This window comes from Agelaius phoeniceus, chromosome 4 (genome assembly GCF_051311805.1).
Source record: "Agelaius phoeniceus isolate bAgePho1 chromosome 4, bAgePho1.hap1, whole genome shotgun sequence".
NCBI classification, from domain to species: Eukaryota; Metazoa; Chordata; class Aves; order Passeriformes; family Icteridae; genus Agelaius; species Agelaius phoeniceus.
In genome coordinates this window covers 17843339-17860981 of record NC_135268.1, presented here as the reverse complement: position 1 = coordinate 17860981, position 17643 = coordinate 17843339, and the positions used below count along the sequence as shown (strand labels likewise).

General features: G+C 39.4%; 1 protein-coding gene across 7 annotated transcripts in view; it reads left to right on the top strand.

The window, feature by feature from the left end:
* The window catches only part of MAPK10 (mitogen-activated protein kinase 10), a 147062-nt gene that overhangs the window by 119067 nt on the left and 10352 nt on the right, over positions 1-17643 (top strand). For all 7 annotated transcript variants that reach the window (XM_077177008.1, XM_077177004.1, XM_077177007.1 and 4 more), the window contains 4 exons: positions 3011-3193; positions 5392-5516; positions 14881-14944; positions 15440-15517. In XM_077177008.1, the coding sequence (XP_077033123.1) occupies positions 3011-3193; positions 5392-5516; positions 14881-14944; positions 15440-15517 (450 nt within the window). The remainder of the gene's footprint in view (positions 1-3010; positions 3194-5391; positions 5517-14880; positions 14945-15439; positions 15518-17643) is intronic.

The window sequence follows — 17643 nt, the reverse complement described above, 5'->3', positions numbered from 1 at the left end:
GTGGTAACATTTGTTTCCTGAAGAGTTGCTGAAGCTAATGCTGACTGGCAGATAGAGAAAGCTGTTTCTTTGCTTTGATGGGTAGACCTCTGATGTTTTTCAAGACTTTTCTATAATCTCATACCATGACAAGTACAACTTCTCATCACCAAGTGTATCACAGATGCATCACATGTGGTGACGGCATAAAACATTGCAGTGAAATGGAGCTGGACCAGCAGAATATAATCCAGTAGTTTTAAGGTCTAGGTAAGGGGAGAACCATTACTAGAGAGAAAATGTGTCTGTCCATCTGACTAAAACATTACCTAACTGCTTTCACTTAGCATGGTTTTGTTATTGCTGTGATCAGGACAAAAACAGTCCTGAGTACTCTATCATGTCAGTTTGTGTGTGTGTGTGTGTACATGTAAAGGTATCTAAGGAGAAAATGAATGTATTTTATTTTAGGGTTTAGGCAGTGTACGAACAACATAAGTCAGAAAAAATAGAGTAAAGAAGCACAGTTACCCATTCAGAACATTCATTACTCAAAACCAGTCCCTGAGGTTGCTGTGACATAAAGCCTGACCTTTTGGCTCTTGGTAAGAGCAGGGCTGCAAAAGGTCCAGTGCTATCCTGCAAATCAGGTCCAGTCAAGGAGCAGGACACGGTGGCTCTGCCTGTTCCGTTTCCTTTGGCTCTGGTTCTTGCAGGGATGGCTCCATCTCAACATGTCCCAGTTGTGGGTGGTAGTCTGCTTGTGTGTTGTCTCTTAGTGAGAGCCTTTCTGTCAGCTTAGAGGAAATGTGTGCAGTGGGAGCTGATCTGTTGTCTGTGGGCTTTCCTTCTCCCTTCTCCGTCACCACTGAAGGTGGTTCCCATTATGTAGGCCCTATTATGGGAACTTCTTGTACCCCTTTTCCTTTATTGATCATGTCTAGGGCATCTTACTACATCTTCCCCTCAGTGTGTCCAAGTCCCACATAATTCTGTGATCCCAAAGATCAGTTTTCCTTTGACCTTCACTAAATGCCTGGGAGATGGTTCACCTGCTCTGTCCAGGGGTGACCTTCTTTGAAGCAAGTTCTGTGTTTGGCCCTCCCTGTTTATCAAACACTCCACTCAACATGCACAGGTAATGCTTCCAGTGATGATTTTAGAGCTTGGCACTCTCACCCATTTAGCTTCTCTTGGCACAACTAACAGCCTCTTCATTTCTGTACTCTCTGTTCTTCTCTGCAAAGCATTTGCACACTCTGTATTCTCAAGTTCCTCAGAGAACTGCTTCTGAAGCAGTTCAGCTAGCAGACGCTAAGGTGTCTTGACTTGAACAGAAGTTTAAAATGTCAAACCACTTTATTTTCTAATGAAATATTTAATGAAATATTCAGGCTACTCTTTGAGCAGCTGTAGTCTTAGATAACTTTACTGTTGTTGCAATTGTTTAGTTTTCTGTTGAGAAGAAGATATTTTTCATGGACAACACAAGATAAGCTACATACAACCTACAGGGGGTGTGTGTGGGAAGGGCTTTTGTATATAATATTCATATTAGTTTAAAAAATAAGAGGTATTCAGAAAAATCTTTCCAGACTGCTCCTATTTCTAGCAACCTTTTTCAGCTGAAAAGAAAACAATTTAAAACAGTATTTTAGAATTCTTAAAGCATATGTTTAAGTTATTTTCATTCCTTTAAACACTTTTGATTAGTAAACCTGCAATTTTTAAATGAATTATTAGCTTTTTATTTTGTTCAAATAAGATAGTTCAGGTAACTCCAAATTAAGTCTGTCTTTACTTTCCAAGATATGTGAAAATACTGTTTTCATTTCTCTAAAATGAAATGCTTTTTAAAATCTGAAATTGCTACTGCAACCAAGAACTGGTTTTTGCTTGACTATCTTTTTCTGTTATCTGTCTTAATATTTGGAAAACTCCTCCACACTTATGATACTGATGAAAATAATAACAATACTTTTTAAAAAAGAAATCTTTGTGCTGAAATGCTTTGAATGTTTGTCTTTTAAAAACCTTTTCTTTCCAGTGTATTCTCAGCAAAACTCCCTTCATCATATTTCTCAGCATCAGTGTACCCACGGCTGCATGTAACCCTCCTTTGTTTTTCCCCATGTAATCATCAGATTCCTAGCTCTGTGAATTAGTGTGATGTAGAGATGCTACTGATAATTTGCTTTTTTGTTGGCACAGTCAATCTTGTTCTGAACGTGGCTGAAAGAGCTACATAACACCCATCAGGTGCCTAAATGTTAGCACAAGAAATCTAAAATATCAACACCTCAAGAATAAAAAAGCTCAGTTGGAAATGCCTGTAATACACTTTCTTTTTAGGCATTAGAGCCTGTTTCCCATTAGCCAGTATCAGATTAGCAAGGTAACTGTCACTTTCTCAGTTAAAGAGAAACATCTGTCTACACCTGTGCATCATTTGTCAATAGAAAATAAGTCCCAGTGTGTTCTTACAAAATCAAACAAATTGTTTTTGAGGGGTTTCTGGTTGGCTGGTATTGGAAAAATTAGCATTAGTGAAGTTATTGGAGACAGTAAAGTGCAAAGCAGATGAGTGGAAGATTTTTGTCCTATGCAGAGCTTCTTTAAACCAGCTGGGTCTCCCTCTCCACAGACTGAATAGGGAGGCAGGTGCACATGTTGTTCTTCCAAGCTGAAGTAGTGACAATTATCTGAATGTAAAAAAAGGGAGTGCAAGTCACTGCGTTTCAAGTTTAAAAAAAAAAAAAAGGTAACAAGTGTAGATGCAAAGAGAAGAATCTGTGTGTTGTTCTGTAGTGGTCATGGTTTTAGAACTGCACAATGTCCTGAAGTTGTGTGTAAGAGTTTTTCCCTTTGCAGGCTGTTGGACCTGGAGGAATAGTGAGAAGGAAAAATAGTGAGTGTAAAGATGTTATGAGGAGAGTGAAATACCTCTGAGGATTCTCAGAGAACACAAGCAGAAATGTCAGGAGGCTACGTGGGGGTTTGCATTTTGTTTCCCTTAACTACTGCTGTTCAGATATTGATCAGTGGAATAAAGTTATTGAGCAGCTGGGAACACCGTGTCCAGAATTCATGAAGAAGCTGCAGCCAACAGTACGGAACTACGTCGAGAACAGACCCAAGTACGCTGGCCTCACTTTCCCCAAACTTTTTCCAGACTCTCTTTTCCCAGCAGACTCAGAACACAACAAACTCAAAGGTATGTCTGACAAAGGGACCTGGTTCATATGCAACAGCTGCAGTGGAATGAAGGCTTTTCCAATTTTTCTTCTCTCTAGTTGCACTCCATTTAATGGAGTTAGTTGCAGACCAGTGACTGCATGGGCTTTGTTCAGCTGAGAGGCAGGCTTTGGAAATGGTTTTTGGAGATCCTGGTGATTGGGCAGCCAAGGGAACATAATCACTAATGCACTGAGAATATTCCCATGGTGTTCTATGTGATGATCCTGTGCTGCAATGAATTGAGGTGTTCCTTTACTCTTTTTCTTGAACTTTTAACACAACAGAACAATTGAACTTCCATTGGGAGATTTCAGTACTTGCACTGGGTTTTTTTAAGTGAAAAATACCAGTTCAGCCAAATGCCTGCCTCATAGCTCTGCCTTTACTAGAAAATACAAATATATTATCAACATCAGCCAAAATGAAGTAGCCAAGGTTTAGTATCCTCTGGGGTGGATTTCTCCTTTTGAAAAATCCTGTGGGATATGTGAAGTAGAAAACTAACTAACATCCCCCTGTAGAAGAAAAATTGCCATGATTTTAATCATATATTGAAGTATTTTTTTCACTTGAATGGGGCATTAACCTCCAATGGAAAAGAGTGATTATTGTGTGTTTAGTAGGCAGCCCTGGAGCCCCTGCGGACCTGTGCTGTGTACTGGCTCTGCACCATTCCAGTCCTTGGAGGCACTCGCCACACTGGCATTTAATGGTTTTCAATTGCTTGCAATTTGCATGTCATTACACGACCCAGAATTTTCTTCCAGTTAGCAACTGCTTCATAGCCCAGCTGCTGTCCTGGCTCTGGGAGTAAGGGGAGAGGTCTGGGCAGATGCTTTTGGATACACAGAATTTTATACTCCTACCACAACACGATTGAATAATGGAATTTTCCTGCATTTGCAGCTAATGAATAAAAATGACTGTCAAACAGTGCTGTTATCTTTTGGGTACAGAAATACAGAAAGCATCTTTTGGGTACAATTGAGCATCCTGAATGCCAGTTTTGAAGATATAGCCACGAAGCAAGAAACAGTGCATTCAGGAATCCCTACTTGTGCAGCATTGTATCATCTCATGCTCTGCCTAAATATAATGTAATATTAGTGGTTTAATTAGATACTCATCCATGTATGATGAGATACCTAATAATATCTTTGCACTTACTGCTCTTTGCAACTTTTTTCCTTTCATTATCTTTTTCACTTACACAGCAAATAATTTTGAGCATCCAAGACCTTAGAACACTACATATTAATAATACCAATAATAACAGAAATATATGTTGATATAATTTTTTCGTGTGGGTTAAGATGGTATTATATTTTTTACAAACTCCAACTAGGAAAAATCCATTTGGGTAATATAAAGCTGAGGTTGTGGCTTTGTTTTCCACAGGCAAACAGGCATTTTTTGCCTGATCAGGCATTGTTTGCCTGATGGGCACAATGGAATATATTATCAGGTAAAATAAATCAATGCTGCAATGTAAAATTTAATGTTTGTGTGTATATATATATATATGTATGTACATGTAGTGCAGGATGATGTGCACCGCTAATTTAAATTTCATTATGCAGGACAAACAAGACTCAAGCAGTTCCAAACACTTCCATATCCCAAGGCTATGGATTTGAAATTATTGCTTCTAAGGGGATGCCTCAAGATTAGCCTAATCTCTATGCCTCATTAAAATGTTTAATGCCTCACAGCAGGTTAAGTGAGAAACTTTAAAACATCCAGAGAAGTGTGGATGTTTTTCTGAGTAGTTTGAGAGTGCCTGTAAGTTTTAGGCTTGATTTAGTAATGCCATGATTTTAGACTATATGTGAACTTTTGTACTCTGATTCTGCTAATAATCACTGACACATCAAGCATGGTTTTTTTAGGGTATTATTCATCTCTCTGTGTGGAATCTGCACATATGTAAAATGTCACTAAAGCTTGTTAGGGAACTTAGGGTGTCAGCCCTGATTTTGGCACCTTTCTAATGAATCAGACCTAAAATTATTGCTGAAGAGCTCTTGCTGTGAGGAGGCAGGGGAGCAGAGGTACATACACAACCAATCTCTCAAAGGGTTGTGCCACTGCTCTTTTCCTACCCCTACTGAGGCTTCTCTGGAGGCAGAGGTTGTTTTGTACTAACTCTGTGTTTCTCTGCTTCCCTTGTTCCAGCCAGCCAAGCCAGGGACCTCTTATCAAAGATGTTGGTCATTGACCCGGCCAAGAGGATATCAGTAGATGAAGCCTTACAGCATCCATACATTAACGTCTGGTACGACCCAGCAGAGGTGGAGGCGGTAAGTGAGGCAGCACTGCTCCCTTCAGCGTGCCAAGCACAACTGGGATTCAGGGATTCCTGCTGCTTTACAGCAGCACAGCAAGGAGCATGCTGGAGAGAAACAATGCTGCGACTGCGGTGGTCTGGGGAGTGATGTGAAATGAGATCTGTAGGGACAGGATGTCTCTCTTTATTACATTAACTGATAATAGATGGGAGGAACAAAAACACTTCAAGCATATGAAGCCATTTTCTGCTTTCTTCTAGAAAGGATTTTGAATCCACAAGCTCACCTATTCAGCTATAGAACTCAATCTGGCAAAAGATACTATCTTTCTTTCCAAACCTTTCCCTATGGAAGACAGCAAACATCACTTTTTATGTCTGTGTTCAAGGATATATGTAGAGAGGAAGAGAATTAAGCAAAAAAATAGTTGGAATTCTGAAAAAAAAAAACCCTGAAGTCAGAATTCAGAAAAATCCTAGCAGGACATAAATTTTTCCATAAAATGAAGTAGGGGCTCAGATGTTTTCCTGGGCTATGGTTCCATGTACAGTATCATATACACTGTGTGCAAACAGGAATGGATTTTTTCTTATAATCCTGTCATGCTCTAGACACCTCTCTAAGCCTTGGTGAGGCTGCTGTTAACAGGGATAAGTGCAATCTGTCAGCACTTCAGTGGCATGGTATAAAAGGTATGGTCTAATGGGTGCAGGTGTAAATTCAGAGAGGTTCTGTGTAATACCCTGTATGAAATGAATGAAAACAGGTTCAGAAATCTGATTTAGCCACCATAGGAAATGAAGACCTAGTAAAATTAAATCACTGCTGTTTAGTGATGTGCTCCAATTCAGTCTGTGTTCTTAAAAGTGCAGTAAACTTCTAAAGTAAATGGAATGTTCAAACCCCCATCAAATTTCCAGCACATGAGATTTTTTCAGAGTATGTTATTTTGGAGTACTTTATAGGGCTTCATTTTGCCACTCTCATTTTCAGAGGGAAAGTTAAATTGGAAGACTTTCTTTTCATAATGAACAGTTTATTAAATTATGAATATCCATCTGTTCATGCTGACCCACCTTCAGTGGTTAGCTATAAGTCATTTACTAATTATTTTCTGGAGAAAAAAAATACATTGTGGGATATTGGTGGTTTTCTGTTCTTGCTCAGAAGGGTGTTCTCCAGCAAGCACTCCACTGAGATATCTGCCCTGCTACAGTTGCAGAAGAGTTAGGATCAAATTCAGTAAATATTTCCTAAAGCCATGGGCAATGGGGAGATGACTCATCTCATGTATTTTTGTTAGATCTTGCCAAATTTATAGCAGGGATGGAACTTAAAAGACATCTAGAAACATCCAACAAATTAGCTGTTTGAGAGGTAGATACTTTTGCTTATTCACTTAATAATCTGACTCTGTAAATTTGACTGTACTGAATAAAACCACAGAAGTTATAATAGGGTACAACTGAACAAAGTAAGTAGTCTCTGAATGACATTTCAAAGCCTAAAAATGGCCACGTGGCTCATTAATGATGAATTTGCAGCATGATGAGACTCTATGAGGCAATCCTGCTTTTTCAAAGAGTGCCCTGCAAATGTGCAGCCAGGGAACCTGACAATAAAGCAATGGGAAAATTAGTGACAGAGTTATGCTTAGTCACTTGCATAATGCTTAACTTCCCATATTTTTCCTGGTTTCCCCACTGGGATTTAGAAGCCTGCAGTGTGTTGCACCTGCCCATGTTCAATGCACTCTTTTTTTTTGGTAATACTTTATAAGCACTTTTACGCAGAAGTTTTTCAGCATGTAGCTAAAGGTTTAGGAGTGGAATGTTTTGGGATTTTTTTAATTTCTCTTCCTATACTGTGATATGAGACAGGATTCCTCCCACTATCAGTAATCCTGTACAGTAGGGATAACAGAAATTAGGATACAGAGGTATTAAACAAGATGCCATTTTCAGCCAGTGTAGCACTGGGGAGGGGGGAATTGGGTAACTTCTGCTGTCTAGTTAGATTCCTGCTTCTCCCCAGTAAATGGCTTCATCAAAAGCAGCCAGGCATCTGTTGTACAGTGTCCATTTCATTCAGGAGCATGAGAGGATAGGTAACTGGAAGCATTTAATGTGACAGGAATTTTGAGGTGAGCTGTTGCAGCATTGTTAAATGTCAGCATGTGCTGGAGTAGACAATGCAGAGCACTGAACCCAGCTCAGGGAATAAGCAGAGAATTTGGTGTCAAAGTTTAACCTGGAGGTAACAACCCTCTGTGTCTGCTCAGATTTACAGCATTATAAATGTGAGGGAAACAGATAAAACAGCCCTACCCAGTGAAAAAGCAGACTAGTGAGACAGTTGCAGTCCCTTTTTATAAGTCTATTATAAGATTATGGTCTTTCAGAGACTGTGTGTGGGCAATAAAACTATTATGTCTTGTTCTAATGGGCAAACACTGTGCACAAATGGGAAGTGCTGGGAATGCAATACCCTTTCTCCCACAATGTGTCACAGCATTAAACTCTTCTGGGTGGCCCTAAATGCCAAGTGTGATTCTCTGACCCAGAGAGGAAGATGAGCTGTTATTAGATGTGGGATTTGCTATTCACCAGCCACAGGAGGTTACTCAAACAGTGCTGGGGCCCTCCCACAGAATTTCTTCATGAAACAAACACAGCCAAAGCCCTCAACAGCTCTGAAACAGCATCATACTCACTGCTAGAACAGGCCTTGCACAGGTTTGGAGCTTACCTGTGGATTTTGGATTTACAGGGAATTCTTAGGTCTAACATAGGTAGTTTGCCAGGTTCTTTTAAGCACACACAGCTTGCCACAGTATCTCTGATTAAAAAGTCACAGCGTTAGGTTCTCCAGAGCATACACCATTGTTCTGAAATGATTCTGAATAGCATTACAGTTAAGGTAATTCCTGTATTCAGCCAATAACAACTAAAACCTGTTTTTAAAAAATAGGAGAACATGCAAAACATGAACAGGAGAACATGTGTGACTTGGATTGGGTGGAATTCCCAGATGTTGAAATCTGTTATCTATCTTCACACCTAATTTAAGTGTAGGGAAACAAGAGTTCATAGGGCAAAAGTATTATTTACTAATACTACACAGGAAATCTACTGTAAAATCAGAATAGGAACTTATGGAACTTACTTCTCTGTTTTATTCTTTAGTTCAAGACTCTCCTGGAAGTCTCTTTTTTTTTTCAGCAACTGTCTCAGATCCACTTTTAAACAAATAATATGTTTATTACTTTGATGTGAAGATATTTACCTATACAACAGCATTTGGACTATTATGTGAATAAATGACACACATGATATCTATTCTTCCTCCAATTGCTCTGTTTTATGGAAAGAAGAGGTTTCCAATATCTCTTGCCTCTACATGCAGACTCTCCTGTTTATTGTAGATAATCTCAGTATCTCCCTGATGACGTATTAGCTTCTCCATTTTCCTGTCTGAAAATGCTCTGCTTGAGACTGTTTTCAATTACCCAGTGGCTTTTTTTTTTTTTGGAGCTGCTATACATTCTCATCCTTCACTGAGATGATTTGTGAATTTGTGAATAAATCCTAAATCTAGTATTTAATTTTTCATATCTACCCTAATGTTTATGCCTATTTGCAGGTCACTGGGTTTTATCCCAAAATGATCAAATTGTGAAAAAAATGGATTCCTACGCATTGCTTTAGCACAGTAAAGTTCTTTATTTTCTTATTGATATATTCAAAGAGACCATTCATGTTGTATTGGATTCCATTTTGGAACCTTTTGAATGTACGTGTGATTTCATATTGATTCCTACTTGGGAAAACTTGTTCCATTTCATGGGAACAAATCCAGTAGCAAAATGTGCTGTACTATTATGTGATGTTTCTGTTAGCTGGTTTCAAAATTTGTCTTGAACTTTCCTGTACCTGCAGTTACTTTTTGTTGTCTGATCTGTGCCATCCATTAGAAGAGAGATTTCTATGAAACAGAAACATCAGGTGTTAAAAATTTTCCTTTCAAGCATTCCTCTATGTTTGACAGTATTTTACAGTAGTGGTAGATTTTGTAGGGTTTTATTCACTCATACAGCTTTCATTCCTGGTTTTATTTTTACAGGATTTATATTTCACTGGAGTATTTCTGCATCTAGAACCATCCACAGGGGGCTGAGTTGTGAATTATCATTCATTTTTCTGTGCATGCCAATCTGGGTGTTACTGTCTATTAATGTGATGCTGTTTCCAGTGTTGCTAATGAAAAAAACTTGGTTTATGGTTCTCAGTCTGAGGGTCCAAGACAGAAACTGCTGCTGTATTGTCTTAGCCCTATATAAACTATCTATGACCAGCTGTTAAATTCAATTTTTTAAAACTGCTTTATCACAATTAAAAAAAAAAAAAAAAAACCAAAAACAAATTACCTACCTCTTATTTTACCTGTGAGGGCTAAGCATCCATTATGATGAAGAAGCACTTTGGAGAGCTCTGTGACCTTGGCAAACACACTTCAAAGAAGGTGTCACCTTCACTACATGACATAAGCAAGGCTGTCAGGTTGTGCATCATTTCTGCTGTTCTTTTCTCTTGCTCAGCTCTGTATGTGTAGATGTTGTATAGAAAGTCTTCAATGAGCTTCCACATTTTTTAGCACTCAGTTACAGGGCTTGGTTTTCTGCTCAGAGATTGATGGTGTGCATCTGTTGTCTCACAAAAGAAGTGTGCAGCTCTGCTTTGTGCACAAGCACAGACATTTCCTCTAGTCAACAGCATCTATCTGTTCATTGATGATTGATTACGGAAGCTGAACACAGCTTCTGCAAAAATCTCTGTTAATGGCAGTGAGGAGGAGTGGTTAGAGAAGAAAGAGGCATTTCTTTTCTTCTTTTTCCTTTTTGAACCAAACTTAATCTTTTTCCAGCTTGCTTGTTGTATCTTCAAGCTGTTCAGTCATCTGTGTGTAGCCCAGTAATCTTGACTCCTGCTGCATGGCATCCTTATGGTCCAGCTGTTCAGAAATAGCTCTCTCTACAATTTCCTTGATGCACATAATGTGTGGAGTTTTCCAAAAGCCTCTGCACAAACTCCAAGGAACAAATGGGCCCAGAGTCATCTCTTCTTCCATATCCGTAGCTGAGATCATCCCTAGGCTACTGTGGAATCCCTTGGCAATACAGGGTGAAATCCCCAGCACTTTGTAAATAAAGAGATGTCAGACCTCTGGTGACAAGCACGCTGGTGTACTTGGGCTTGCACTGCAAAAATAAATATATGAATGGTATCTGTAACACAATTTAGGTTGCAGCAAAGCACCAAGGAATTTTTGTATTCATTTGTTATAAGGATCTAAGCTGTTTAATAAAATGTTTAACCTCACACCATTAATTTTTGCATCCTCCAGTCCCTCTTTTATCTGCATTATCTTGCTAATTGCATTGATGCCTTGTTGTGCTACTCCACAGCCACTGCCCCAGACCCTGCAATTCTGGGAAGAGATGCAGACTCAGGCCTTGCTCTGCCAAGCTTTCTAAAAACAGCTCATCCCAAGGTCTCCACTGTGCTGGCACTAGCTCTGCAGAGGCAGGGACAGAGATGGCAGGATTTGCTGGAGTGTGGGCTCCAGCTCATTCCCATTGCTTTCTAGCACTGGCATACAAACCAATCTGTGTTGCTTTGGGAAAGTGAGAATACTTTGGTTTCAACATATGTTTTGTTTTTTTCTCTAATGAAAATCCTCCCCTCTCTGAATATTAAAATGGTATTTAACAAATCCAGTAGTCTCCTGCTGTTGATCTGAGAACATAAACCCCCCTTGTCTTTTGTGTATTTTGCTTTTTGGTTTGTTTTTTCATTGGTTTTGCTTATTTATTTGTTTGCTTTGCCTTTTTTTTTTTTTCAGAAAGAGACCAATGTGGATATTTTCTGTTGGGGTTTTTTAAAATTTTTATTATGTCCAATTATGTTATATTTATTGAAAAATGTTTTGAAAATCAATTTGTAAAATGGAAAAGCCAAGACCCATTGAAACAACAGGGGAGTGTTTTAGTACCTATAAGAAAAATATAATTCATTCTTTGCTTCCGTATTCAAAAATAGATTCTATTCTTTGTTATTGTTGCCAATGCAACTGCTCGCAAATCAATCTCTTTTGGGAGAAAATGGCTGCCTTAAACTGAAGCTAGATGCTGCCACCCATAGGATTGTTTCACACTCTGCCTTGATTTGATGTTACTTGAACTTGGTGCTTTTTCTGAGACTTAAAGAATTACAGAATCCACTAGGTTGGAAAAGACCTTGGAGATCATCAAGTCCAACCTATGACCTAACAGCACCTTATCAACCAAACCATGGCACTGAGTTCCATATCCAGTCTTTTTTTAAACACCAAAAAAAGTGAACTAGCTACCTCTCATTTGGCATGTGCAGTATGAAGGATTTACAAGAATGCCTATAACACTGCAACTGCACCCATATGGAAAGTTAATGATGATGAACTCAGTCATTTTCTAAGATGTTTGATTTAGGTAGAAAAGTCAGTTTTAGGCAAAGCTTTGCACCAAGACTAAAATCAGGTGCCCAGGAGGATGTAGGTTTGGCAGCTGCTCTGATTGGTCCATTGCTGAGACAATACTTTTTTATTACCTTTAAAAACCTCTAATTTTATTATCTTTAAAAACCTCCTCCGTCTAATTTTAGAAATTGGTTTTTTAAAAAGCCACAAAACAAACAAGTTAGCAGAAAAGGGGTGGTCAGCATGGGAAGGATTACAATCTATTGGTAACAGTGTGCTAAGTTTTGTGGTTCTCCTATGAAGTAATGAGAATTGTGGGAAAGTAAATTCTCAAAATATTTTTGGTATTCTCAGCTCATCTCTGTGCCTTGAATCAATGAAAAGGTGAGGACTCAGGGAATTTTGATGGGAAAGCTTCATTTCTCCCAGTGTGAAGCACTGGCCTGGGCTCTCAGCAGAGCTGCATTTAACTATGCTCTGCACAGGCTTTAGAGTGGTTACAGACCCTGCCTCTGTAGGGATAAATCCCCACCAGGGATTTATTCATGCTGTTTTCTTGCTAAATATTTGTTACCCTTGGCTCCCTCATGCCTGCTGAGAGCCATGTCTCATAGCTGTGGGTTCTGCTAACTCACAAGTAAAAAGTCTGCAATGTCAGCACTGGCAGAGCAGTAGAATGCTGTGCAGGTGCAGCTTCTGGCATCCTGCAGTGTGTGAAGGACAGCTTGTTTGCTCTCCCTTGTTTGATTCTACAGAAAAATAGGAGCTGGGTAATGAGTAAGGTTATTCTGGGCTCTCTCCCTGGAAAATGCCTTTGTTTTCAGACTGCATTAATCTAGGCAATGATTACTGCTGATTTTCTTGGTGCTTATTAGCCAATTACCCCAGCTTAAGATGTAGCTGAATTAAATTAGAAGAGAAATAAGCCAAAGATTCTGTGGTTGTGTGAATTGAGAACAGGTGCATCTGATCACTTGTTCCTTTTGGTTCTGCAATTTGTGTTTGGGAATTAAAGTAGTGAGGGAATCTATCCTCTTGTTTCTGTCTGGGGGAGAAATACAAGCTTTTCTGTGGAAGGTGTAAAAAGAGTGTTTATACTTGGCAGAAGCAATTTTACCCCCACCTATGCCTTTTGTAGGCTTCTCCCTGAAGCTTTTAGAAAGCTACTTTCAGGATATTCTTGTCCAACTTGGTTTGCCTGTTCCCTTTGCACCTGGCAGAGAAGAGGTGGTTCTGTCACTGTGGTTCAGCTCAGCCAAACACCTCCCCTGCTGCTCCTGTAAATCCCTACCCCCTCAATTTTCTTGGCATGCTCCAGGGCTGGCTGAGGGGCTGAGCAGAAGCCCAGCAGGCTCAGCTGGAGGAGTGGAGCTTACCTATCACACCCCACCTGGTCAGTGGTGAGGAGCACCTGTACTCTTGTAGCTTCCAGCTCCCTGACAACACCCAGCAGGAGCACAGAATCCCCACAGAGGTTGTGCCAATCTTGGTGACATCAGGACTCACTGGAAAGGAATGAGGAGTGTGGTTATGCTGAATAAGAGAACAGCTGCACTGGTCTGGGGCTGTGTCTTGCCTTGCTGATATAACAAAACCTCTAGTAGCTGTGCTGAGGCCTGGAACTCACTTTAACTCAGGATGTGTTTCCTCAGCACCTTCTCAGGTATGAGACTTAGCAATCCATGACTTCACCTAATCCCCTTATCTTCAGCACTGATACAAATGTCACTCTGGAGAAACTTCCCTTGTTTTCAGTGGATTTGTCCAGTTCAGCTATCATGTAATTTTCCTGGTCCATATCATGTCACTGAGCTATTACTTTTTCAGTTGTATTTGTAGCATGCTTGTAATATGGCTTAATGGACTGATGGAGTTAGAGTCCTCAGAGAAAATTTCTAAATTCTCAGTGATTCAAGAAAACAGCTTGGTAAATATGCATTTAATAGGAGGATGTTTTGAAGGGGACACAATGGCAAGTGCCCAAGATGGAAGTCAGAGGAAATACATCTGAACAAGAAGAGTATTGTGGATCTTGTTTCCATGTTCATTAGGTGCTCTTACCTCAGATGCTGGAGCTTCTTGGTGGAAGGAAGAAGGGGAGAGTCTTCTGCCTTCCTTGGATGCTCTATTTGGCAGCCAATATCAGGAGATGCAATGAACATACGGCTTAGTTGCCCAATGAAAGCAGGTGTTCAGACTCCCTGAAGTTCTAGGTGCCTTTGTCTCAGTAAATTCCAAGATCTGCCAGTTCTCTGACATTTCCATCAACTAAAATAAACACAATTAAAAAAAAACCCAACAAAACAAAAGACCCAAAACTTTCTGTCCAAAGTAACGTTAGTTAAAAAAACATATATTGGAAATTTTGGTAATTTGGAATTTGGATTAGAGACTGTGGCATGGAGACTCGCTTAAAAATTAGAGTTACTTTGGAAATTCTGTATTGCAGCAAGTCTAAAGAGAAAATTGAAAATTTATATGTTAATGTTACTACTAATTAATCAATCAATTAATTTGTTTGGTATTCTGACAGTACCTCTCTGCTGGTACAAATAATTTGGGTGTGGAGTTTCTGGGCTCAGTACAAGCACAATGACATTGTTGACCTGGGTGTTATTTCAACTGCAGCTATGCCTCCTTTTTAAGAAAGGAAGATAGAGAAGTATGTTGATTTCTTCTACAAAAAGAGTTAACTTCCAGAAGTGTTAATCCCCTTAATATTCAAATGTGTTTCAGATGTTTTTGCATGTACAGGATGGATTGCAAAGAGAGAGAGGAGAAATTATCTTTAATTAAGTGATTAGTCCTGATTATTTACAGTATAAGAGACAATTGACTGAACAGCTGTGTTTCTTTCCTGCAGCCTCCTCCTCAGATATATGATAAACAGCTGGATGAAAGGGAACATACAATCGAGGAATGGAAAGGTAATTGCAGTTTAGAATTACATGGGAAGGAGTATTTTAGTGGCAAAATGGCAAAAACATAGCAAAAAAATATGGAAAATGTTCCAAGGACTATCATTATCTACATAGGCTAATGTTAACACAGGAGGTGTGGATTCCAGTGCTTCACTGAAATCCAAGGAGAACAGAATACTGTTCAGCAGGGCAATGCATCAGAATTCTAGCCACAGGAAAAGGTGCTGTGATATTGTGCTGCTTCTCTTCTGGATAGCGCAGCATTAAACAGTTCCTCTTCTCTGGTTGAATCCCATTTGACTCCATTCAGCTCCAAAAGGAGATGAGAGGAGGGGAGGGGAATGGAAGAGAGAGGTCTTAGGTGAGTAGAGCTGTCAGACTTGGGAAGACAGGGCAGGGCAGACTTGGGAAGCTCAGGGCTACAGCAGGGTGTGGTTGTTGTTTTGTTCCTGATCACAGGCACTGGCCTCTGTCACTAACTGTCCCAATTCTCTTTTCCAGAACTCATCTACAAAGAAGTAATGAATTCCGAAGAAAAGACTAAAAATGGCGTAGTAAAAGGACAGCCTTCTCCTTCAGGTACTCAGCCCCATTGAATAACCTTGCTGTTGTTCTTTACTGGCAAAGAGGGAATGGAGATTGCTGAAGGGCTTAGGCTACACTGGCAGTTATGCAGGCCAATAAGGAAGTTTTTATGAGATCCAGTGCTTCTAATGGGTTGACCTTTATTAATAGTACTCCAGTGTCATGTTAATATAGTACTTTAAAAATTATCTTCTTGCTATTTGAGAGATTGTTGTGCTGGTATTGTCTGTGGTTACAGATTATATTCCTCTGAGTGTGGAGGTTTCTCTCACACTGGTATTTTCATACTTCTTATGGGTGGATAACTGAACCAATGCTTTGCTAGTTGAAACAAGCAAAATTGGTGATGTTAGCACATATTAATCTCTTGGACACACAACACTGCACACCTGACCCCCACCCCAGCCCCATGCAGATGTCTGGTACTAATCTGGTAGTCTGTCCTCTCAGAAGTCCAATCACATTAATATAACTGGCTGACAAAACTTGATGACACCTCAGTGAAAAGGGAAAGTTGTCTTCAACCACTGACTCTTAAAGTTCTATCACAAAACATCACAACTAAATTTTTCCTGAGTAGAATTCATATCAGCAGTCTTTTTACAGAAATGCAAACTGTTACTGCCAGTACACAGAAATACATACTTGTGAAGGTACAGTTTCACTGGCAAACTTGAAGTGCCCAGATTTTGAGCACAGTGTTCCAGCAGTATTTATGAGTAAAACTGCCTTTCCTCAAAGTGTAATCATTTAACTCAGTGTTCTCTGCATATTTTCAGAGAGTTTTTTTTGCACTCTCATTTTTCACTTGCTGCTGAGCCAAGTTAATGTTAGAACAAGAATATATCACTAGTAATTGACAGGACAAGGGGGAACATGGCAATAATGGAGGGAGTTAATAAAGTGCTGGGTGGTGATGTTGGAGCACAAGCCCTGCACCTGGATTTTGACATGGATGAAGTAATATGTTGGAAACAATCCACTGTGTTCTTGCCAAGTAGCAAAGAACAGAACTTGCAGATTTAATTTACCTAACTATGGTGCCACCACTGAAAAGAAAACTGGGGCCCTAAAAATTATCTGATAAATCCTCATCCTTAAATTTTTCTCCCTTGCAGAATTGTGGTTGCAGGTTGATTTATGATCAAGAAACACTGTAGTTGCTTGTTTTAGGAATTAACTACCCAGGGATTTCTTTATCAATTTCACATTCTGGCTTTGCTCTATGGAAGGTTTTTATTGTTTATGTAAAACATTTTCAGACATACAAAACTGGCATTTTTTATCTAGCATTTATCCTGCTGTTTCTCTTTGACTGTTTTTTGAATGTTAGGCACCAACATGTTCAGAAAATATTTCAAACTGCTCTCAGATGAGACTGTTTCATGAAACAGTAGATTTCCTGTTTTTCTTCACTTTGTGTGCCTGACTTAGATTTTCAGCTGAATGAAATAATGGAAGAAAGAGGTAAAACACCAGTTCTGAATATAAGGAAAATGAGAGAGGCTCTACTCATTGGTTGGTGTTCTTGGCAAGAGTTCAGAAAGCTGAGATTTAGTGCTCTATCAATAATCATGGCAAGCGAGCTGGAGCTTAGTTTCCATGATTACTTGATAAGAGTTTTGGGGGAGACTGCTGAAGAGGACAGCACCAGGGATAATAATTGCTCATTGATGGAGCCACTTAGAGTGCCTGTGTATCAGGCTGTCAATCTCTTTTCTGTGAAGAATTGGTTAGTACAACATATCAGCTTGGAAACTCAAGCAGCTGCCCCTCATGCTTATGTTCAGTGAACAAAATCAACAATGTCAAAAATTGTTCCCAGCAGAGGCTACTTCTGCCTGTCCAAAAAGAGTGTTTCTGTTATTATCAAACAGCAGCATTTGAAAAAAAAAAAGTTTAATACAAAGCTATAGATTATTTAGAATTAAACTTAAGTTCTGTCCAGAGTATCTAACCTCCTCTCACACTCTCCCCTAACCTTCACTATCCAGCTGTAGTTTCACACATAACATTTTCAACTCTCTTGTCCTTTCTGGGTACAGAGTATAGTAAATAGCATAAATCTTAATGCAGCTTATTTGTAGCACTCCCTTTCTAGGTGAAAATGGATCTTGTAT